The sequence below is a fragment of the Varanus komodoensis genome, unplaced genomic scaffold (genome assembly GCF_004798865.1).
Source record: "Varanus komodoensis strain SLA01 unplaced genomic scaffold, ASM479886v1 scaffold9, whole genome shotgun sequence".
Classification (NCBI taxonomy): Eukaryota; Metazoa; Chordata; class Lepidosauria; order Squamata; family Varanidae; genus Varanus; species Varanus komodoensis.
The window spans coordinates 26,285,971-26,310,333 of record NW_025336598.1 but is presented as its reverse complement, the minus strand read 5'-3'; the positions used below and the strand labels follow the sequence as shown (position 1 = coordinate 26,310,333).

The following is a 24,363-nucleotide window of genomic DNA, read 5'->3' as shown; positions in this document are numbered from 1 at the left end:
GGGCAGGCGACGTCGACATTTCCTGCAGCTGGAGGAGGAGGGCTGTCTGCGCTTCGCACTGCGGCGGCGGGCGCAAACGGCGCGCCTGCTTCTCCAGGCCGGAGCGAGCGAGGCCGCGGCCGTTGCAGGCGCCGCGCCGGCCGTGAGTCTTCGCCCGGGCGGTCTCGGAGCGCCGCGAGGAGCTGCCGAGGGGACGGGTAGGCTTCCAAGCCCAGCCTCCTGCAACGGGAGCCCTGCTTCAGCTGTTCTGGACTACAACTTCCATCGGCTCCCAGCCCGTATGACCAATGGCCGAGGAGATAGGGGTTGTAATAAACATTTGGAGGGCACCAGGTTGGGGAAGGCTGTCCTAGTCTCCGCCCTCCCACTGTACAAACTCTTCAGTTTCGCAAAGGAAAGACCCGGACCGTGTTTACTGGTGTGGTTTCCTGTGATCGTGCCCTGTCACTGGTGAATGTTTTTGTAGCCATATTTAGGCTTGTTGTGGCATCTTAAAGCGGCCTCCCCCAATCTAATGTGCCAGCCAGATATTCGGGATTTCAGTTCTGTCAGTCTTGGCAAGGGTCAGGAGTACTGGGAGCTACATAGTCTGACTCAACTGGTCAAGGTTGCATCGAAGGCTAACCAACTTCTTATTTCCAGCCTTCCCCCAACCTGGTACCCTCTAGATTCAATGGATTACAACTCTGCTGTGATGATGCAGAAAGAGGGGCGTTAATCCAGTACCTTTGGAAAGCACCACATTGAAGTAGTGTACCTCTCTGGAAATCTAATTGCCATTTTTTGAACAACCACAAAATCTGCACAGCATTTTCTTAACATTGTAATGTTTGAGGCATTACTACATTGAGCCCTGTTCTGCTCAATTCCAGCCTGGAAATAAAATGTTTTGGAGAACTCAGAACTTTGCGCACAACTTTCTGCCAGTTTAGTCCAGTTGAAATATTGCTATGCTGTGGCTTTTGGATTTTTGTGGGGAGGGTATGGAGCAACACAGCTACTTAACCATTTTGATCTGGGATAGTTAAGGTGAATATTACTGGTTGCCAGATGACAGAACAACTGTGGTAACTTGACAGCCAGGTATGGTGTAGTCGTTAAGAGCCCTGGACTGGAATTCAGGAGATCTGGGTCTAGTTCAGGGGTGTCCAACCTGCGGCTCCGAAGGGCTATGAGTGCAGCCCAACACGAAATTGTAAACTTACTTAAAACATAAGATTTTTTTTTGCAATTTTTTTGGTAACTTGATCACGCAGTTCTCCAGTGTGTACTTTGTAGACAACAATGTTGTGTCACAGTGTCACGTAAAATAAACGTATCTATGCTCTCACTATTTGTACACATGCATGGCTTCAGTTTTATGGCAGTCTGCAGCTTCCAGTATGTTATCTCCCAAGTGCAGACAGTCAAATTTGCACCCTCAGTACATGTGCTCTTGGTGACTTAGCGAGTGAAACACAGTTATTATCAATAATCTTTCAACCTGCCGTTGCAAACAATTTTATACATCTTGATTTGTTGGCTAAACACAGTCCTGTGGACAAGGAAAAATATGCAACCTTGCTTTTCAACTTGATACAAGAATTTGAAAACAGATTTCAAGATTCCTGGGAAAATAAGCACTGTTTTGGTATATTTGAGACTCCATTTTCAGTCGACATAAATATGTTACCTGCCAATTTTCAAATGGAATAGAAAATTGATAGCGCTGCAATCTGACATTCAACTTAAAGAAAAATTTGATCTTGGACTTTTATAGGTCCTATCGTCCCAGAGACAAATATCTGTTGCTTCACAATCATGCCTTATTCATGTCTTCACTTTTTGGAAGCACCTACATTTGTGAGCAACTATTTTCAAGAATGAAGCACACTTAGATGGTGTGCTAACCAGAATATCTGATGAGCACCTTGAGAACTGACTGAGAATTGCAACTACTTCCCTCGAACCAAATATTGATCCATTAGTTTCTCAAATACAATGTCAAATATCCCACTGTTGCCCTCTTTTCTTTTGCTTTTATAATAAAAAATCAATGAAGTTTTATTACTTAGATATGTTAATTTTCTCTGTTAGTGATCACAAACTTTGGACTTGCTCAATGATTTTAAAGGACTCTGAACGGAGTACCACATAATTAGGATTATGTGTGGACTTTTTTGCTTGTCTGTCATGGCAGATATCACAAAAATTATGCGAAGACTTTTTTTTTTGCTTATCAGCTTTTGTTAGTATTTGTGTATTTAATTTGTGGCCCAAGACATTTTTTTTTCTTCCAATGTGGCCCAGAGATGCCAAAAGGTTGGACACTCCAGTCTATTTCCCTCTCAGCCATGGAGCTCACTAGGGAATTTTGGGCCAGTCACAGACTCTCAGTCCAACTTACCTCACAGGGTTGTTGTGAGGATGAGATTGAGAGCAGGAGGAGAATTATGTAAGCAGCATGGAGTTCCTTGAAAGGAAAAAAGGAAGGATATCAATATTAGTAAATAAATGTATTCATACTGAAAAAAACAAGAGTCTTGTGGAACTTTAAAGACTAATGTATTTATCCTGGCATAGCTTCTCAGGGACTGGTGTAGACTTTGTTATATTTATGAAGTGTTATCAAGTTGGCTGCTTACATGGGGAAAACATTGTAAACAGTGGGGCCAAAAGGTACAGTCTAACTAAAAAGCTACCATTTTCCAGCAACAAATAACCTGAAAGAGAGCCTGTAATTGCTGATTTAGAACTATCAGTAAATTGAGATTACTGAAATCAGTAAATTTTATCAGTAAATTTATGATACAATCAAATCTCAGTTTTTGTTTCCCAATACAAATTATTTTCACTGTGCTATTTTGCTATGGTTGTGTTACCAGGAACAGGTGATTTCCAGGATGACTCACAGGATTACTGACCCGTCCTCCTGTGATACTTTTGTGGCTCTGCCTCCAGCCACACTGGGCAACAGGACCATCTTTGGAAAAAACTCAGATAGGCCCTCTGATGAAGTCCAGGAGATTGTATACTTCCCTGCTGCCACTTATAATCCAGGAGAAAAAGTTGAGGTAAAACTACATTTTCTTTATTTGCCTTGAAGCAGGAATAAGGAACCAGTGGTGTTCTAGATGTTGCTGGACTTCAGCTCCCATCAGCCACAGCCAGTTAAGCCATGACCAGGGATGGTGGATGCTGCATGCTGCAATCCAGCAACATTGGGTGGGCCACATATTCCTCATTCTTATCTGAAAGAGTGAAAGAGAGAAACAGATATTTTCTTCTGAATTGAAGTCATAGGCTGATGCACCCATTAAAACTGCTCTAGAATTCAAAGCCAGATACTGAAGCCAATTATGAGCAATGTGTTTACAATGAGAAACTTCCTTGGGATCTGGGAAGCTGCCTTATACCAAGTCAGATGGACCACCGGTTCGTCCAGCTCTGTGTTGGCACTCAACAGGGTTTCAGGGAGGGGTATTTCTCAGCTCTACCTGGAGATGTTCTGGGACTTTTTCCCCTGCTACTGAACACAGCTCTTCTTTTCAGAGACTACCAGGCTTGATAAAAATCTTGGGTTGGATCTCAAGGGGTCCAATTTTCATTCATGTTCTCCCAGAGGGGAAGCCCAGGACATAATGTAGGGAGCTTTTTCCTGTACTCCACTCCCAGCACTGACTGTAATAGCATGTTTAAGTACAAAGACCATCCACACAGGGTGTGATCCTAGGTCATCCACCCTCAGTGCACATAAGCCTCCAAACAGAGGCTTACGCACATCCAGTACAGGGTGCAAAGTGCAGCAGAGCAAGTACCACTGTCCGGCACCTCACACCCTGTATGTCACTAGATGGCCATTTTCAGCTGCCTAGATGAGCTCCTGCAGGGCAAGGATGCTGTGCGGGTATATGTAAGCTGCTGGTCTCGGCCTCCTCACATTCCTCCGTCACCATGCTCCCTTAGCCCTCTCATAGGTTGATGTCTGATCTCGAGGACCGCGAGTGTGGTCATTTTTGCAGAGGGCCAGGGCAAAGACTTCAGAGTCCCACCTCCTTAGTCAGAGGACCTTCGTTGTGGGTTTGCAAAATAATCTCCCAAAGAATTTTGGAAGGCCAAAGGATTGCGCCCACAATAATTGTTTTATTGTATAGTACTGCAGGGGGAGTTGTTGCAACCTAACCCTTCTTTCCATTCTCTGTCAAGGAAGCACTGTATAACTGTAGGCCCCCCTATAAGATTCTGTTTCCTTTAAAAAGGCAAGAAGTAAAGCTATTAAATAAAAGAAATAAGTACATAAATTGCCCACTAACCTTAGGTAAGGTAAACAGACATGTGGGTGCCCTCAGAACAGTGAGGGCTCAGGGTAGTTCCCGCCTCTCCTGCACCCTGGCCTTCCATAGCACTGGCCATTTTTTTCAGGAGCATCTCCCAATCCTTAAATCTATTTCATGGCACACAGGGTTGCAAGAGAAGAGGTTGGGAAGCCTGCTCAGGCAACTGGCTGCAATTGGTTGCATGGAATTTGGAACATGGATTTTGGATTCCTCTGATGCATTTTCTGGAAACATCTTTATTGCAGTGTACTTACATGGCAATTGAACAAGTACCGGAAACGTATGCAGTTGTCCTGAGTCGCCCATCATGGCTGTGGGGCGCTGAAATGGGGGCCAACGAACACGGGGTTTGCATTGGGAATGAAGCCGTATGGGGGAAAGAAGAAGTCTGCGATGATGAAGCACTCCTAGGCATGGATCTTGTCAGGTTTGCATTAAGTGCTGCATAAAATGCTACTTTACCAGCACAGAGAAAGTGTTTGGGGGTGGGGGAATGGGTCAGTTTACGCGTGTCCTACTTTTCTCATTATTCAGTGTAACATTTCAACATTATGACCATTTGCAGCTAAATGTGTGAAATGCAAAATGTAAAATCATTGAAGATTAAAAGGAAACAGCAGGTGGTGCTGTTTTACCTTTGTTCCCTCTCTTGCCCCTGCCAGCCATCCTGTTGCTCTTTCATGCATGTTGTTGCCGGCAAATGGCAGAGCACGTGTATGTGCATAGCACCTTGCTTAGATCCAGCCCCAAAATAAGATGCTGGTATTGTCAGGATCATTTAATCCTGCCTTTTCTCCCAAAACAGCTTACATGACTCTCTTCTCCATTTTATCCTCACAACAACCCTGTGAGATAGGTTAGCCTGAGAGTCAGTGATTGTCCCAGTAAGCTTCCTGGCTGAGTGGGAACTAGAATCCAGATCGCCTGTGTTCCAGTCGAACACTCTTAACTGCTGCGCTACACTGGCTCACTTCCATGTGGACTCATGCAAGAAATGAAAACAAATTCATTTATTTATTTATGATATGCATATCCCATCCTTTTCCTTTCAAGAGGCTTGACATGGTCCCTGATTCTCAGGTAGGTTTTGTTTTCGCCTTCCCCAGCAACTACAAAGACTGCAAACTATTTGTTTCTCATAAATCACTGTAACTGTTATATAATCAGTAGAAGCAGTCTTATTAAATAATAAAAACATGTGCAAAACTTGGATGCTCCAGTAATGTATGTAGGCATTTATCTAGATTGCCAGCAAAGCATCCCGTTCTGTGATATCGCTCTTCAGATGTAGCATGCCTGATCCTGTGTATTGGGTTTGTTTTTTTTTTAAACTTGTGCAGCAGATCTTAAAGTAGGACCATTTTCCTCCTCTTGACTGAGCTACTTTACTGTAGCTGTTTCCTCTAACTGCTAACAGCTCTACTATTTTGGGAGCAGCATATCTATGAATGCTAGGATACTACACTATATATGTGTAAAGACAATTTTTCTCCATAAAATAATAGCAGTAGCTGTTGTGCGCCTGATCTAGGGCAAGATACGTGCGTAGTTGGTAGAAAAATGTGCACTCACTTGCAATAAAGTTTTAATTCAACTTAACTCTTAGTGTTTAAGAATCTTTTAAAAAGTTAATACTTTGATTTGATTTCAGACTTGGGCTCGAAAGAGCTGATACTGCAGAAAAAGCTGTCAGTGTCATTGTTGACTTGCTGGGCAAATATGGTCAAGGTGGAAACTGTATGGAGAGCCATATGACACTTAAATACCACAATAGTTTCCTGATAGCAGACAGAAAGGAGGCATGGATACTGGAAACCTCTGGAAAGCATTGGGCTGCAGAGAGGGTAGAAGGTATGCCTAGTAACCCTTCATTCAATTTCTGGTCTTCTTGGTAAATTATGAATATAACACGTGCATGTACCTGTCTTGTGCTGCTTGATTTTGGATGTTCCTGCTGACAAAGGTGGTGCAACTGGAGGTGCTTCATTGAAAACAGGCCCAATTTTATGTTTATCATTTTCATTTTCGTTAGAGACTTAACAGAAATGATTCAAGTGGTAGACAGTAATAATAATGTAGCTTCTATTAATGTAGCTCAAACATTATGGGAAACCATGGTTTTCTGTGGCTTGGGATTGCAGGCATCCTCCTCCCATATTCAGTTCAGTATCCTGCTTTAGTTATTTCAAAGCAGGAAATGTTGTTTGCTCTCGTGGCAGAATTCGGCATCGGCTGTGACAAATGATGGTTACCAAAGCTCTGGTTTGGAGGCAAACTGTTGCAACCTGATGCCCCCCACAATGTTTGAGAGGCATCAGCCCTAGCCAGCATTGCCAGCAGTTAGAGGTGATGAGTGTTGTAGTCCCAAAAAGCTGGTTGGCCGCCCTATTTTATGGTAACCCATAATTTGCTCATATGGATGCTGTGGCAAACTATGATTCTTTCCCATTCACAATAATCAGTGTGTGCAGGGGAGAAAGGAGAACACTAAAGGCTCGAACCTGCGAGCCAGGCTGTGCTTTGCTTGTGATGCCTGCAGCTGGCCAAAAGAGAGGGGAAGGGGAACAAGAGCTGTGCCTCATAGGCCTGGTGTTCAGGAACTGCTGAAAATTCTGTTATTTCAAAATGACTAAATGATAATATTCAAATGTGTTAGAAGCCTCATGTTGCAATGTGGTGTTAGCTGATAGCTATGGTGGTTGGTGGGTTGGACAAGTCACCAGGGCCAAGGGATTTCTAGAGGTAAAGTATATCTAATTTGACTTCTGAACCCCACCAAGCATTGATTTTTCAAGCAGGAACCTCTTTGTTCCAGGCCCACCTGCCAGGGCCTCTCCTAGCACAGATCCACATTGCTTACTCTCTCACCTGCACATTCTGTTTTCCCTGCAACTAGCTCATTATGCTTCTGTTTGTCTCTTGGATTCCTCCTCCACAGCAGTCCACTAGCTCCTGCATTCCCCACCCCTACTGCCACTTTACAACGAATGAGAGGCAGGTTTCCTAACTCCCCACCCCTAAAGCTTCCTCCAGGAAGCCAGATCTCCACAGTCCACCCACAGCTAAATGAGTCAGAACTTCTCCAGAGAGTTAGCAGTTACTGTAAAAAGACGAGTGAGTGAGTGAAGTTGAGAGAGACTGCAACAGTGACTGGGAGCTGCTCATGGCCTCTGGTCCTTGTGGAAAACAGCACTGCTAAAAGCCAGCACCAATGCAATCATGCAGCCATTCACAACACAAGCAGCAAGCCAAAACAATTAATGTAGAACACAGGCTGCACAATCAAGTGAGCCAGCCTGCTAATGATGATGATGATGATTATGTATAATCCATAGAACCAGCAGATAAGTTGCCCCATTCATAATCCATGTGCAGCATAATTATAGGTATGTCTACTCAGAAGTAATTTCCACTGAATTCAGTGGGACTTACTCCCAGGTAAGTGCATATAAGATTACAGCTTAAGAGCTTGCTCTCGGAAGTCAAAAAGAAAAAGAAAAAAACAGGAATAAGCTGCGCTGTGCTAAAGCTGCTGGTAGAACAATCCCTGGTACCTGCTTCTGCAAGTGAACCAAACCATTTCTGGAGTGGTGGGATTGCCCTCAGAACACACACTCAGTCAACTATCCCAGGACCATTCAGTAAGTGGAATTCGAGAGAAATGAATTCCCACATTTAAATATGGGTGCAACTCACCTACAAGCAAAACAACGTAGATCCCGTACAACTCAAGTCTGCCCACCCTTGGTGTAGACAATATCAAAATAGATAGACCACTGGTCTGATTTGGCATAACTTCCAGTATGAATGTTTTTGAGTGGGAAATAATTGCAAGATGACTGTAATTAAGCATTCATATTAATAGTAAAAGATATTTCTGGTATTAAAAAATCTCCCCTAATATTAAAGAATCTTGATGATATTGATTGATGATACTGAAGGAGTGATTCTGTTTGGCCTGATTGATTATTAATGGATATTAATAATAACACAATTGTAGAATAATATAAGGTTTAAATAAAAATGTCATTAGGCTAAATAAGATTTAAAACATGGTGCACATCTAATCACAGAAAGTTAAGAATGTTTGAGTATGCCATTAGAATCAACAACAACAAATAGAAACCCTTGTGTATTCAGATCTCTTTCCTTTGGAATGTATCTATCTGAAACCAAGTAACACCACTAGGCTGCAGTTCTACACACTTACTGGGATTAAATCTCATTGATCTCAGTGGAGTTTACTTTTGACATGTATAGAATAGCAGTTACTGAAGTAATATGCTAGGATGCTGTGAAACTGTACCCCTGCAGGTACTAACTTGGGAATAAGCCCCCTTCAGTTTAGTGATATGGACATTGGGGTAAACATAAATAGGACTAGGCAACAGATCAGCAAATTGAGAAGCTCTGATCCTGCACTTTTTTTATTTTAAGTCAATCTTATGGAACCCAATGTTTTCAGGAAAACTAGGAGAGGATTGCAAACCGAGCATGGTTATTATTACTGAATCTGAGATAGATTACTAGGTAAAAGGTATCTTGCTCCTCACTTTATCCAAACTCTTTTAAAAGTCTTAATTTTTTGTTTTTGGCATAAACCATGGCTAACTTCTCACCTACTACATATGCCATTCATATAAGCAAATAGGTACACACACATTTACATAGATACTTGTATACTCAGAAAAACAAGTGTTACCATCCTACCCCACTGCCCTGCCATAAACACATCAAAAGATGTCTCAGTGTCTGGTGGTGAAGACCAGATGATTTCATTAGGCTAAATGAAATCATTACCCACTAATATCCATTAGTGGGTAACTGTCAAAGTGTAATCTCTGTGTTTTATAGGCTTGCTAAAGTGCCTCCCTAACCCTGTAAGTTCACACATGTGACCTTTTTGTTTACTTAACTTGGCCAACCTGTTCAAGGTAACTTTAATTTAGAAGGCCTGTCAAAGGTATCTAATTAGAGTGGAATGTAACTTTTCTTTCTGGTTCTGTGATGTGTATCCAATCACTTTCCTATCCATGTCAAAATATCCAATCACCTTCCTGTGTATTGTATTCGCTCCCCTTTTGTGTATTCTATATAATCCTAATGGAATTAGCATTAGGTGTGCCTGTGTTAGGCACGCATGGATCCATGCATTGAATTGTAAATAAACCTAATTGCCCTGGCAAGAAACTGACCATTTGAGCCTTAATTGCAGACTGATGTGACACCTGATTTATACAGATCCTCTCTCTCTCTCTGATACATACAGAGAGCTAGAGACTTCATTTGGATCCTTCAGTTTCACTGTTTAAAGCAGGGGTCTCAAACTCGTGGCCCATGGGCCAATTGCTGGGATGGGAAGGGTATGGGGGAGGGGCCCTGTGGCCTTCAAAGTGCCGGTGGCACCCGGGCCGGCCTCCGGGAGCGATGCGGGATGAGCGGCCCACCACCACCATGGTGGTGGAATACTTGATGTGGCCCAGACTTTACTTCCAGCGGCCCCCAGGTAAGCTGAGTTTGAGACCCCTGGTTTAAAGGATTTCTAGCATCAGCATCCTGTTCCACACAGCCATGCTGAAACAAACAATGTAAAGTCACTCAGATTTATTTTATCCTTCACTTAATGCTGGGCTTCTCAATGTGGTTTTCTGAATCATTAGAACAGATTACAAGTATGAGATATTGCATACTCTTGATTCTCACTCTGCTTATAAAGAAGAAAAAAGTCCAGTGTAGTAATCCTGCTGCCCAAATTCCAGATTTTTTTTATCTTGAACTGTCCCCTAAAGGCAATGCTGTTATTAGGGCTTAATTTTAAAAGAGGTGAAATGACTGAAGCTGTACTGCCAGTACTGGGAGCTTCAGCTGACTCATATCAGGTGACTTGAGGATTGGTTTGCATTACTAAATATATATCTATCAATCTCTCTTCCCTCTTTTTTATTTTAATATCTCATCCTGCAGAACTCAGCCCTAAAACTGAGAACAGGATCTGGAGCTATAAAATTTGGTGAGCACCAGATTAAGTTAAAACCTATCAGAGAGCCAGGGTCAAAGGAAAGGAAACAATATAATTGGAATTTAGGTAACAGTTCTGTCTCCCTATCTCTTACTTAGCCTGGAGCTACAAAATTCAGCCCTGGACTTTCAAGAAGTAGGATCTGAGCAAACAAACAGAGAGCTACAACTTTGGCAGGTCCAGCAAAGGAAGCCCAGATCGAGCAGGTCACAGTTAAATACTACTAGCTAGATTACTGAGATGGCCAAAATAAGAGAGCAGCCGCTGCCATCGCCTCCCCCCCCCACCACCCCCCGCTTCTAGCCACATAGGGCCATGCTAAATAGTATAAGTGTATGTGGCCCTGTTAATATAGGCAATTAATTCCAGTAAAGCTGCATTCTTTTATCCCCTGTGCTGTGGGGGTCTAAGGAGAGCAGAAAGCCTTCTGGAAGTACACCTTCAGGTCCCTCAGCATGTTCGGAGGTGCTGGCACCCAACAAAGGCTTATCTCTTGTTTCGCTGTAGGAAATGAATATTTGAAAAATCAGGCATTTTAATCATTGGGTGTTCACACACACACACACACACACTCCAAAGTACACAGGCAACTGGAAAGTAGAAAAAAGAAAGTTCTCTTGGAACCTTTGCAAAATGTAGTTTTGGAAATAGGGCACCCCGGGAACAAAGCAACAGATATACTCTGCTCTGTGAGGTTTGCAGGCTCATCTCGCGATGGAGAGGGTAAGCCAAGAGGTTGCGTGACAAAACCTGCTGTGTGTGCTCATTCGTGGTCACGTACTCTAAACCACTGCAGCCCTCATTTGTTGCGAGGCACCTCTGCACAGTGCCCAGGCTCCTCCTCAACTCCCATACTTGGCTGCCCGAGTATGGGCAGGGGCACTTTATTATCTAATGATGACTTCCAGCAGGGCAGTTACCCCCTGTGACTTCCCTGGGACCTTTGCTCCAGCAACAGCAGAGGAGGAGACTGGCATGTGCACAGAAGCTCCTTGCCTGAAGCAACAGCTGGACTGGCAGATCAGGTAGCACAGAGTCGGTGTGCTAAGCAAAATGACAGTAAAGACACAAAATAGAAAGGGTAAAAGCAGGGGGATAGGCGGAGAGGGACAAGTGGGATTTTGCCCATATTACTCCAGCACAGCCACAAGGTGGCATCCCTTGTCATCCTTCCGTATTAGGACAAGGCCAAAACCCACAATCATTTTTTCTCACCTACTGTACTGACTGGGGTGATTGGGCAGTATCTAGTGCCACGGGGAACCAGCCCCGATTTCCTTCTGCAAATGGGCAAAATTAATAGGGCTGGCCATTTGTGGAACTTGGGATACTGCCCCATGCTGAGGTTTGTTTCATAATATTTTTGCACATTGGTTTTAACTGTGGTTCTGATATTGTCAAGTGCTGTAAGCCTCTCAAATGGAAAAGCAGGACCAAATGGATAGGCAGGATACGAAAGAATGGTGATGGATAAAAAGCAGGACCAAATAAATTCATATAGTGGTCATTTAGTTTGTTCCCTAAAATCTGCTGTTATAATTCAGGAACCTAAATGTAAACAGTTTTTAATGCCAATTTTATGCAGGAAACTTTTAAGAACTAAGAGGTGTGTTTTTTTTTTTAACAGAAGGAGTAAGGAATATTTCCAATCAGCTGTCAATAACAACCAAGATAGATCGTGAGCACCCTGATGTGAGGAGTTATGCTGCAAGCAGGGGTTGGTGGGATGGCAAAAAAGAATTTGATTTTGCTGCCACTTATTCCTATGTAAATACTGCCAGAATGACTACAACAAGAGGGCGATTCTGTGAAGGCTATAAACTACTGAAGAAGCACACAGGTACGTTCGTTAAATCATTGTGTTTGTTGAGATAACAGTTTAAAGCATCTCTTTGTAATATAGAGCCATTGAGGATGTGCTCATTTAGTTTATGAGTAGGTAGACACAGGTTCAAAATCTTAGCTGTCTTGTCTTTTTCACTTGAAGGGAGGCATAATACTGCTTTCAACAAGGATTTGCTTCATTGTCATCCTAGACAATGAAACAGCAAACCGTATCATTTTGGGGGTAATCCTTAAAAGGAAAATGGGCTGTGCCCATTTTAAGTAGCTTAGTAATTCCAGCATAAGTATCTCTTCAGGTATATTCTCATGTTCAATGTGGTGTACCACTGTATGTGGGAAAATGTCTCCAGTGACCCCTACTATGGAGCTTAGACGTTTGAGCGGAAACTCATTCTTAAGCCTCCCTTCCAATATTTGTATGGGATACAAGTTTCATAGGGGACAGGGGATGAAATAAGGCACATAGTACCTGGTACAAAATGTAGGTATTGTAATCCACGTAAGAGGACTATACCACTTCAAACTGTGCCTAAGAATCTGATAGTCAACTCTTACTCCTTTGCACTAGTTGCAGTTAACTTTTTTCCAGACTCAGGATGCATCCTTAAGTCCAGCCTGTAATATCAGATCCATCATCCGCTTTTAACTTATTTTTCTAATACTGATCTTCCTAGTAGTTCTATTCCCCCTTTTTGTGTCCCCCTGTACACCTGCTCCCCCCTCCCCACACACACAGATATGTTTGTGGCAAGCTTGCTATCCTAGTGCTTTTAATGTAGATTATTTACAACAATGCTACTAGAACATAAGAATAGCATTTACAATGATCTACCTACAAAGGTAAGTGCAGAGACCTCGTTTCTTACAGCATTACTGTGTATTCTGCTTTTTGGCTCAGTCAAGGGCTTACACAGCTACTGAGTGAATGAGGCAGGAGGTTGTATTTCCTCCTACCTGCTATTGCTTACACCTTTTGAGGGGCCTTGGCTTGAGAAAAAGGTTGTAATCATGTAGAATATTGAAAAGTTTATCTTTTCAACACTTTCTTGCATGAGCCATTAACCTGGCATCATTCATTTACTTCATTTGTTTATAAAGATTGCATGTGAAGTCATGTATGCATTGCAAAAGACATTTAAGCCCCAATACAATTGCACCCCTCTGTTCCAATATTCATTCTGCGGAGCCCTGCCACCCCCAGTTGTCGCAGTTATCCTGTGCTTCCTAGTGGATTACTTACAGCTATAATACCCCTGTGATCATGCAAATCCTGCATTCATTTAGGGAATTGTAGGTTCTGAATACTGAACATTTTTAATACCTGGCTAATATGATGGCCTTGTTGAGGTTCTATCAGTGCCTTCACTCTAAATCCCCATTTTGCAGGTACTTACCTCAGCCAGTTTTAAGTCACACCAGGTGTTCAAGCCATCAGTCTGATGCAGTTTAAGCTTCTTCTTTTCTCTTCTCTTACCTTGAGGGAAATCATTATTGCAACTCTATAGTCTCTAAAGATTTTACTTTCAGATGTTTAATAAGAAATCTTCTAAAATTGGCACAGAGGATTTGCTTTTAATATTGAGATTGTTATTCTAAAGTAGTCACAGGGCCTTCCAACTTATGCGTGGGGGGATGTTGAAAATCTAAGTCAGAAAACCAAGCATTCCTTTGTCAAGAAAAGTGATGCGTTCTTATGGATTAGAAAGGCCTTTAGCAAAAGATCTGGCTGATTATTTCAAGGCAGTGTATCAGTTTGATGCTTCCTCATCCCCGCAGCAATTTTCTTTTTCATCTGTGCCCATTCTTTTTCCCCATTTTCTTTTCCCTCTGAGATGCCTTCTTCCCTTCTGCTCTTCCTTCCCTTCTGCTGGAGCAGCCCCATTGCTTTCCTGTGTTCTTGTTTAATCCTACCCTTGCTTAATTTGGCCAGCTCTGCCCATGTCTATATTCAGAACCAGTGACGGGCACAAGCCATTTGGACTGGGCTTCTCCTCGGTGATGGGAATGAACCAACCATGTTGAGAGGCTTCCTCGCTGCTGGAAATCCTGCCCTGCATAACAACCATCTTCACCAATCTGGAACCCTCCAGATGTTTTGGATTCCAACACCTAGCATAACTGACCCCTGGCTGTGATAGCTGGGGCTGATGAGGGTTGAAGTCCAACCCCTTAATGTGTTAGCAACAGGACTCCCGTTTGAGGAAGATTGCACTGCAATGGAAGAGCCAACTAAAAGCGTTTCCTGCCGTGTTTTGAGATTAATAGCAAATGGTCTCTTCCCCACGCAACGCTGAGAGGTGGTTGATGGGATGGGTACCTGCACTGAACGAGCTGCCTCCCCCACCCACCCACAACTAGGGGGGGGAAGCATCGGCGTGCCTGAGAACAGCAGCACTTTGTTCAGTATTGCTGCATGCTTTACCGCTCAGGCTATGTACCAGACGTATTTTGGTTCTGGTTTCTTGCTTAGAATTTAGAGTAAATTAGAATCTTTTTTAGCATATATGCACCCAGCTCGTTAAAGTTCTTTTAACCACAACCGGAACTTCATTCAGGTTTCTATACTGCTTCTGACCCGGACTGGTTCTCTCCCTTAATCTGTTCTGTTGCAGCTCAAGGGTAGAGAGCAGTCGCTGTCACATGTAGGGCCCTTTTGTCTCCTAGTTCCACAATGAATTTAACATGTCTTTCTTCCTTTTGTCAGCAAGTCTCTTTTATAAGATGGAACTGAGACATGGAGATCAGAATTGATAGTTTGTTACCTGGTTTAGGTTCTTTCCCCCTAAAATAATAAAAGGATTGTCATAAAGAAGCTAGAAAGTAGTGTTTAATGTGAAATAAATAATCTGGAACCATCATCCACTGTGTCAGACCCATAAGTTCAGAGAATTCTAAACCATTGCAAGAAGAAATAAATTCTTAGCTAATGTGAGAATGTACAAAAAAGACAATGAAAATGATCACAAGTTGCTTATGAGCAAAAGCAAAAGCATTTTTTAAAGTTTAGGAAAAATGTGATTAAAAATAAAGGTTTTTATATAACATCAATACTTTTGAGTCAGAAACCTTAAAAACATACTTTTGAGTTATTGATTCCCGCTGATCGGCAATAATTTTAGGTCTGACAAAAGGAAGTATTCCACACAGTGCATAATGAGCATCTCCCATTCATTAAGATGTTATTGATAGCCACTGACTTAGGTGACTTCACATAGAATTGGGCAAATTCATGGAGGGTAGCTTTATCAACCATTGGAGGCCTGAATCACTTTTCTGCCGGATGAGGAGGCCGAAGGCACTCTGTCTACATCCTTCATGGGCAGTGGTTCTACACAGTTCCTGTAGGACTCGGCAATTCCTGCCTGCATCTCTCTGCCCCAAGTGGTGTTTTCTGCAGCAATTTGCCTCATCCTGGCCAGACCTGCTATCAACCTCCACAATCAGGAGCATTCTATCTTCCTAGCATACTCATTGCAGGAAAGAATAAGCAACGTAGGGAAGCTCTTACTGTCGTGTCTTATGTGCGGGCTTCCTAGAGGCAGTGAAATGACAATTTCAGAAAGGGTATGCTGGTGGGACAAATACAAAGATAAGGACACAACAGGTGGATCCAAATTTAGTCCTGCATAGAGAAGACCCACTGAAATAACAAGTTAGCAATGACTAATACTTCTGTGTTTCACAATATAATGGTGTGTGGTTTTTTTTTTCATTCCTGCCTTATGTTAACCATGTTCTTTACAGTTGTGAAACTTACAGCAAACAGGCTGGTAGGTTTTGCATGGTTTTAGTTATGTATCTAGTTTTGTTGAGAGGGGATTTTATTTTATTTTATTTTTGCAAGAAGACCAATGTTTTGTCTTCATAGGCAATATAACAGCCGAGACAATGATGGCAATCCTTCGGGACAAGGAGAGTGGCATTAATATGGAAGGGGGCTTTATGACCACTGGCAGCATGGTTTCCATACTTCCTCAGGAGCCTCACCTCCCTTGCATTCATTTCTTCACTGGAACTCCAGACCCTGACAGGTAATACAAATAAGTTGTCACCAGGCTGATGAAATCCCAGGGTACCTATTTGTGTGCCATTACTTATTTCAGCAATTGGAATGAAATGTCCCCAAACTTCGGAGAAGTCCAAAGATACACCATAATCAAGGAACTTCTTTGTTCGCATAAATGGAGAGGAGCTCTAACAGCCAGAGAAAAAGCTAAGAACATAAAACACAGTTGCACGTTAGATATTGGCTGGAATCCAGGACCCAGATTCCAGATGACACAAGTGGAAGGCATGTTGTGCCAGTGCAACCATCTTTTTTCCTATTGTGTGAGAGCTTGCTAATCCTGATCCAGAGTGCTTGGTTCTGTAAATGCTTGGCTTTTCTGCAGGGTATTGCATGCATGTTATGCTGTGGTTTTTGCAGCATTTGCGCAGAACTGTGCCGCTGCCATAACTCCTCTGCAAATGCTTATTTAGGTCCAGCCCATAGATTTTATTTATTTATTTATTAAAACATTTCTATGCCGCCCCTTGCCGAGGCCTCGGGGCGGCTTACAACATCAAATAAAATACAAAATACATTAAAACAATAACAATTAAAATATATACAGTAAAATAAAATAAGCCGCCCTGGCCAGATAAAATTCAATAGTATTAGCATTTAAAATGCTGCTTAAATAAAAAGGTCTTTGCCTGGCGCCGAAAAACAAATAACGACGGCGCTAGGCGGACCTCTCTGGGGAGCACATGCCATAGCTTAGGCGCCACCGCTGAGAAAGCCCTCCTCCGAGTAACCACCCTCCTAATTTCCTTCACTGAGGGCTCCCGGAGGAGGGCCTCTCCCGCTGATCGCAGGGGGCGGTTGGGCATATATGGATGTAAGCGCTCCTTCAGGTAACCAGGACCCAAGCCGTTTAGGGCTTTATAGGTCATCACCACCACCTTGAATTGGGCCCGGACTTCAATGGGGAGCCTGTGAAGCTGACGGAGAACTGGAGTCATGTGAACATAACGTCCAGTCCCCGTCAGCAGCCTGGCAGCTCTATTTTGAACCAACTGAAGTATCCGGACCGTCTTCAAGGGTAGCCCCACGTAGAGCGCGTTACACAAGTCAAGACGGGAAGTCACCAGTGCATGCGTCACTGAGTCACTGTTGCGAGGCAGTCGTACTCCAGATAGGGGCGCAGCTGATGAATCAGCCGAAGCTGGAGGAAAACGCTCCTCGCTGCCGCTGTTACCTGAGCTCCGAGTGAAAGCTCCGGATCTCAATGCATCTTGTAGAAGGAGCAGAGGCAATGACATTATTACAATCCAGGCATTTCACTGACACTTCCTGGAAACTACATTTGCTGCACAACTGCCTCTTTTAGTCTCCTGGAATGGTTAAATCCCCACTTTACTTAATAGACCATACTGCTGAGTATATCTGATTTGAGACAAATGGCTTAACAAATTAGGCCTACCATGGGATTTATGTTGACAGTGTCTAACATGTTTATTCATGTTGGTGGGCTGTGAAGTACTTAAGAAAAGCAGGGGGGCAAAATTAACTGTGCATGTTTGCTAATTTTCATTCTACTTGGTTTTTCATTCTGCCCTCCAGGTCTGTCTTTAAACCTTTCATTTTTGTTCCAAATATTACTGAGCTGCTAAAAACTAGTTCTCCAGTGTTTGGCCTGGAGGATCCAGTTAAAAAGCAACCACGGTTTCAAACCAAGCCAGACAGAAGGCATGAGCTCTACAGAAAACATGAAAGTGCACTTGTCATGATGGAATCCTCCAAGGTGTGTTGATTTAAATTAGATCTGCTTTAGCACAAAGTCAAGGGAAGAATTTGTGTAAGTTGAATGATGCGGATGGAATTTAACACTATATATGCCTGAACACTTGTGGATGAGGAGCTACTGCACTGGCATATAGCCTTTCAGTCACACAGACGTAGTTCTTGAAGGTCATGAGGACATCTGTGCACACTGCGTGGCTTGTTTCCTAGGCTCAGGCAAAGGTATTGAATGTCCAAGAGCCTCTTCAAGGTGTGCTTTTACATGGCACATGCTCTTAGTAGTCACACGGCTTCACGTTTATCACCCTTCCTCAACCTATGGCTCGACAAGGACGAAAAGTTGCAGGCCAAGCATGCAGGAAGGGCACAGTGTGGGGCACGGAAGTAAGGCCGTCATGGGCTGAGTTGGCATGGATGTTTCTCTCTGCCACACTCCCTACAACCGGCACTATTCTGCACTCTCATTCATGTCACTCTGCTAATAGCAGGTGAGTTGGATCTCTTCATGTGCCAAGACACAGACCCAGATGGCTGACCGAGGGCTGGTGCACAGGGAGGGCTAAGCACTCGTCCCCATGGGCCCTCCCCTGCAAGACAAGCACAGATGGTCAGGTCTACCCACGCCTTTGTCTTGGAAACAGCAAGGCGAAGATGAGTTTGCATAAATAAATCAGGAGACACTCCCAACATTGTTGGCCTGCAGCTTCCATCAGCTCTGTGCAGTATAGGTGAGGCAAGATGGGGCTTGCCATTGATCAACATCTGGAGTGCCAGGTGTTCCCCAGTCTTGTACTATGGTAACACATCTCATTGTCTGGAATGGGAGTCTCGGGTTTGCCATTTTTATATTCCCCAGCAGAAGAACTCACTGAGAGAACAACGGAGTGTGCCTCGATTTCAGTGGAGCGATGAGTAGACGGTATCATCATTTGCCTTGGGAGTCATTTTGCTTGAATGTTTTGTTTTAGGCATTTAAAAATCTCTCTGGTAGTCTCTTGCTGGGAGGGGTGGGGCCCTGCCTGGGAGAGAGTGGCTTCCAGTGACCCTGTGAGGCAGTACGTTGTCTTATTGCGGGTTAGAAGTGGTGCAACATGGGGGTTCGTAGGAACTGGCAGTCCTTTATTCAGGAGGTGAGACTTGCAATTAACTCTCTTGTGGAGGGCAGCTCAGTGAGTGCTAAAAGAATAGGTTAACATGTGGGGGGAAGGCAGGAGGTCCTGAGCAGCTCCTTGTGCTACCCTGAAGGAAAAACGGGGAATATGTATCCGTCCTCCCTGCTATATTGCAATCACACATTTGGATCAAAGAAGCTTGGGCTCTTTTGCACAGTCTGTCACCTAGTGGGAAAGGTCTCCTCAGAGTCCCAAGGCTGCTTCCTAGGCTGGCTGGAGCCCTGAGCAAGAGCGCTCTTAGCGGCTACACTGCAACGTTTTGTTGTAGGGCTCCATGCATAAGCAAGCATAGTACCCGGGTTGGGTGTACTGTGGCATGTACCTCTTAAAGGTGATAAAAGGGACTTTCAGAAGTGCCCAGGTTTTGCTCCAGTATTAAGTTTATTTTTGTCTGTCTGTCATATATAGGAAAAGGGCGAAAGGATGATGGAAAACCTCCGAAAGCTGGAGAAAGAGAAGATTAATGAAATGGAGCATATTCTACAGAATGAATGCCTTCTCCCTGATCAAGCTCTTACTCTTTTCTCAAACTCTGTAGAAGAGGAAATCTGTGCATATACCTAGGACAATACGTAGCATTCTTAGTGGCTTGCTTTCCAGAGTGCTCTTATCATTTGCACAGTACCAGTTGGTCAAGTGGTATGTACTGGCTGGGTTCACGTGTCACAAGCAATGCCACGTGGGTCCTTCAGGGCCTATTTTTTGCATGGATGTGTCCAAAAACAATGATCAGGCTCAGCACGGCAACTTTTCTTCCCACCTCCATTTTCTTCCCTCTCAGTCCTCCAGGCAATATCCCAGGAGGCACTGTGGGGAAGAACGGGACGCCCGTTGTTTGACAGCCATGACTGCGGGCTGGGCTGTTGGGCAGAATCTGCTTCACGTGCCTTGAAGGGTGGAAGAGGACAAGCAGCCACTCAGGCAGCCTCCCCTCCTGAACAAGAGGGGGTGCCCAACGCACCCTTAGGCATAAGGGAGGGAAATCCACTGGGCAGCCTGCAGGGGCACTGCTGCTCTCATGCTTCCCCTGGCATGTGCCAAGGAAAGCACCCATGCCAGGAATGAGAGGCCGCTCAGTTTAGGACGCCTCTTTGGCAAGGCAGAGTGAGAGAGAAGAGCAGCAGGGCAGTCTCCTGAGCTGCACAGCCCCAGACTGGGCACCAGCGCCCAGCTGCTTCCCGCCCTTGCTGCTGGCTCGCTTGCATTCTCTGTGATGGAAGTAAACCAGATCTTTAATTTGAAAATGTTATAATCTTCCCTACAGTACCTTAGCACTTGTGACGTCTTAAGTTTAAAAAAAGTATGAAAGACTAATTATAATCCCCCCACTCAAATTATTTCTGGGAAAGAATTTGATGCACACTGTGAAAAATACCTTGTCCTCAAGATGGATAGTGCAGTTTTATATAGGTTGTAAAGTCCAATATAAAATGCCCTTTATAAAACAGCATAAAAGATAGGCTTCCACAGAAAGGACTAAAGCAGCCACATAAGCCCAGTTTTGATCTCATGAGAAACCACAGTCCCACAGAAGAATGGCTTACTGGGAATGAGCAAGTGTTCTGGCATACACTGTTCATTACTCCTGTTTGGTTTCTCATCACAGGAGGAGCAGCTAACAGACCATCTTCCTGGAATTTCTGGTTTGTTCATTACAATATATGAAATGGGGATTCTGGCTTCTTCTCCAGAACCCTGGTTTTTCTTGACATCTTATTCATTTTTATTTAACCAATTTGCCAGGTAAGAGTAAAATGGTGCACAAACTGTGGTTGTGTAACCATATAGAAAGTTAAGAAAGTTGATTGCAGTCAAGTCCCACTGAGAACAATAGAATACAATGGCCATAGGTTCTTTGTTTTCAATGGATCTTTGCTGCCCTGTCACTTAAGTGCCATTATCTATGCTTAGTGATGTCTGGGGCAAGAGTAATAGCATGTTAAGAACCAACCAAATAAAATAGTGAAAAAATTCTTAGTTACTTTGATGGAGAGTAATTAAGGTTCTGAAACATTGCAGTAGTTTGTTTATATGCTTTTACCAGTATGAATACAATTGGCTTGCATTTTTACTATTTTGTTGCTCTTCAGAATGTGTGGAGAGAACACTTCTAACAGCATGAAATTGAAAATACAAAGTGAAAAGCTAAACAACTCCTGTAACTTATATATAGGAAATGCAGTTGCTGCATATTAACATTGGTAAAATTATTGACATCAAAAGGTTATCCACCAATGTCTCAAGTACCAAAAAAATCAAGTGAAAATTTATGTAGAGGGAAGAGTGCGCTAACTCCTAAAGAGAAGCACAAACCTTTGCCAAAAGTTAAGAGCATTTTATGTTTCATCAATTTCAATCTAAGGATGTGGTTAAGCTTTCTTCCATCAAAAATCAAGACTTAAAATCACTTAGTTTTGTGTGGTTTGTGCAGTGAGTTGTAAATAGATACATGAATGAAAAAATAAATGAAAACTATGGACTTCCTGAAGTTTGATTTGTGGTACTAAATTATGAACGCAATTATGTATATACGTATAACTTAGTAAGCAGGGGGTGATTCGTGCTGTGTTTGGCTGCTAACATAATATGGAACGTTACTGCCCATCTAGGCAAGTGGTGGTGAACCTATGGCATGCGTGCCACACCGGGCACACAGAGCTCTCTCTATCGGCATGCGAGCCAAGTCACCCCGGCATCGCCCCAACAGCCGAGCATCGGATAACAGTGCACATAGGGGCCAAGCACATGCTCAGAAAGGAGTAGTGGCGCCTGGTGATGACGTCACAAGCCGTGACTCAGTAGCTGCGGCTCGTCCAAACATTTGCATGGCAGGTCAGTGCGCAGCCAAGGACACATATATATTGGCTTGGACTGGATGTGAGTTTTCTGGTTTTATTACAGTGTAGGCACTTCACAATAAATAAGTGGGTTTTGGGTTGCAGTTTGGGCACTCAGTTTCTAACAGATTCACCATAACTGAGTTGGGGTTTGAAAAACAAGGTAACCGGGCATGATTTTGATGGTTGGAATGTGTTTAGAATGGACAGAAATGTTGAGCTGTACAGAAAAGGCTACTCAAGGAAGGCTATTTCATAATCACATTATTTTCGATGGAACTTTACTTCTACATTAGGGTTAGGGGTGTGGACCAGGATAGGTATAGGGTTAGATAAACGAGGTGTCCAAGCACCTTTTTGATGGTTGGAATGTGTTCCAAATGGGCAGAAAAGATGAGCTGTGCTGAAAAAGCTACTCAAGGAAGGCTTTTTCAAAATCACCCTCTCTTGAATGGAAGTTTTACCCTATAGTAGGGTAAGGGGTGTGAACCAGGGTAGGGTTAGGGTTCAAAAAATGTGGCATCCTGGCACGATTTTGATGGTTGGAATGTGTTCAGAGCGAACAGAAATGGTGAGCTATGCCAAGAAATTATTCAAGCAGGGCTTTTTGAAAATCACCTTTCCTTGAATGGAAATTTTACACTATATTAGGCTTAGGGGTGTGCACCAGGGTAGGGTTAAGGTTAGAAAAACGAGGTGTCCTAGCACATTTTTGATGGTTGGAATGTTTTTAGCATGGGCAGAAAAGATGAGCTGGGCAGAAAAAGCTACTCAAGGAAGGCTTCTTCAAAATCACCCTGTCTTAAATGGATATTTCTCACTATATTAGGGGTTTGGGTGTGCACTCCATCTCATCATTTCTGCTCACCCTGAACACACTCTGTGCCAGGATACCACATTTTTCTTTTTCTTTTAGAATTTTTATTAAAATGTTAAACCAATACAAAAAAAAAAATCAGTTATCACATAAATCGGAACTACAGGGTCAGCCACTTACTACTTATCTTGTAACCTGTAATCTGAGTCTGTAATCATATTCCGATCTATTTATAATAACTTAAAAACAGTTTTAGAGCTAAACCAAGTACCGTTTCTCCAGTTAATAAAAAAAGAAGTTCCAAATTTGATAGAAGTCACTATCTTCTTTCTCCTTCAGCGGATACCACGTTTTTCTAATCCTAAAACTACCCTGGTGCACACCCCGAACCCTCATATAGGGTGAAATTTCCTTTCAAGAGAGGGAGATTTTGAAAAAGCCCCCCTTGAGTAGCTTTTTCCACTCAGCTCATATTTTCTACCCATTCTAAACACATTCCAACCATCGAAAAGTTCTAGGACACCTCGTTTTTCTAACATAAGGCTACCCTGGTGAAAACCCTAACCCTAATATAGGAAAAAAGATTCATTGAAAAGAGAGTGATTTCGGAAAAGGCTTCCTTGAGTAACTTTTTCTGCACTCATCATTTCTGCTTACTCTGAACACATTCCATCCATCAAAATCATGCTAGGAAACCACATTTTTCAAACCCTAATCCTGCCCTGGTGCACACTGCTAACCTAAATATAGGGTGAAATTTGCATTGAAAAGAGGGTGATTATGAAAGAGCCTTCCTTGAGAAGCTTTTTCTGCACAGTTCATTATTTCGGCCTATTCTAAACGCATTCTAACCATCGAAAAGGTGCTACAACAACACTTTTTTCTATCCCTAAACCTACCTTGGTGAGCACCCATATCTCTGACCACATTCCAACCATCAAATTCATGCCAGAACACCATGTTTTTCTAATCCTAACCCTGCACTGGTGCGCACACCTAACCCTAATGTAGGGAGAAATTTACATTCAAATGAGTGTGATTTTGAAAAAGCCTTCCTTGGGTAGATTTTTCTGCACAGCTCATCATTTCTGCTAACTCTGTACATTCCAACCATCGAAATCGTGCCGCGATTCCACGTTTTTCAAACCCTAACCTTACCCTGGTGCACACCCCGAACCCTAATATACAGTAAAATTTCCATTCAAGAGAGGGTGATTTTGAAAAAGCCTTCCTTGAGTAGCTTTTTCTGCACAGCTCATCTTTTCTGCCCATTCGAAAAATATTGCAACTGTTGAAAAGGTCCGAGGACACCTCGTTTTTCTAACTGTAACCCTACCCCAGAGAACACCCCTAAATCTAATATACGAAAAAAAGATTCATGGAAAAGAGTGATTTTGGAAAGGGCTTCCTTGAGTAACTTTTTCTGCATAGCTCATTGTTTCTGCTCACTCTGAACACATTCAACCATCAAAATCATTCCAGGACACCACATTTTTCTAACCCTAACCCTACCCTGGTGCACACACCTAACCCTAATGTAGGGTGAAATTTCAATTGAAAAGAGGGTTATTT

General features: G+C 43.1%; 1 protein-coding gene across 4 annotated transcripts; it reads left to right on the top strand.

The window, feature by feature from the left end:
* Nucleotides 1–30: 30 nt before the first annotated feature.
* On the top strand, nt 31–21,616 carry SCRN3 (secernin 3). 4 transcript variants are annotated; one of them, XM_044417800.1, is made up of 9 exons: nt 31–748; nt 2,865–3,053; nt 4,562–4,743; nt 5,968–6,167; nt 11,963–12,175; nt 16,049–16,211; nt 17,786–17,966; nt 18,825–18,884; nt 19,546–19,674. In XM_044417800.1, exons 2-8 carry the CDS (start codon nt 2,883–2,885, stop codon nt 18,879–18,881), a joined length of 1,167 nt encoding a protein of 388 aa, XP_044273735.1. In that variant the 5' UTR covers nt 31–748; nt 2,865–2,882; the 3' UTR covers nt 18,882–18,884; nt 19,546–19,674. The 4 variants fall into 4 exon arrangements, with proteins under 4 accessions (XP_044273735.1, XP_044273731.1, XP_044273734.1 ...); XM_044417796.1 differs by lacking the exon at nt 18,825–18,884 and having other exon boundaries at nt 31–197; nt 19,546–21,616; XM_044417799.1 differs by lacking the exon at nt 18,825–18,884 and having other exon boundaries at nt 31–450; nt 19,546–21,616.
* Nucleotides 21,617–24,363: the final 2,747 nt, after the last annotated feature.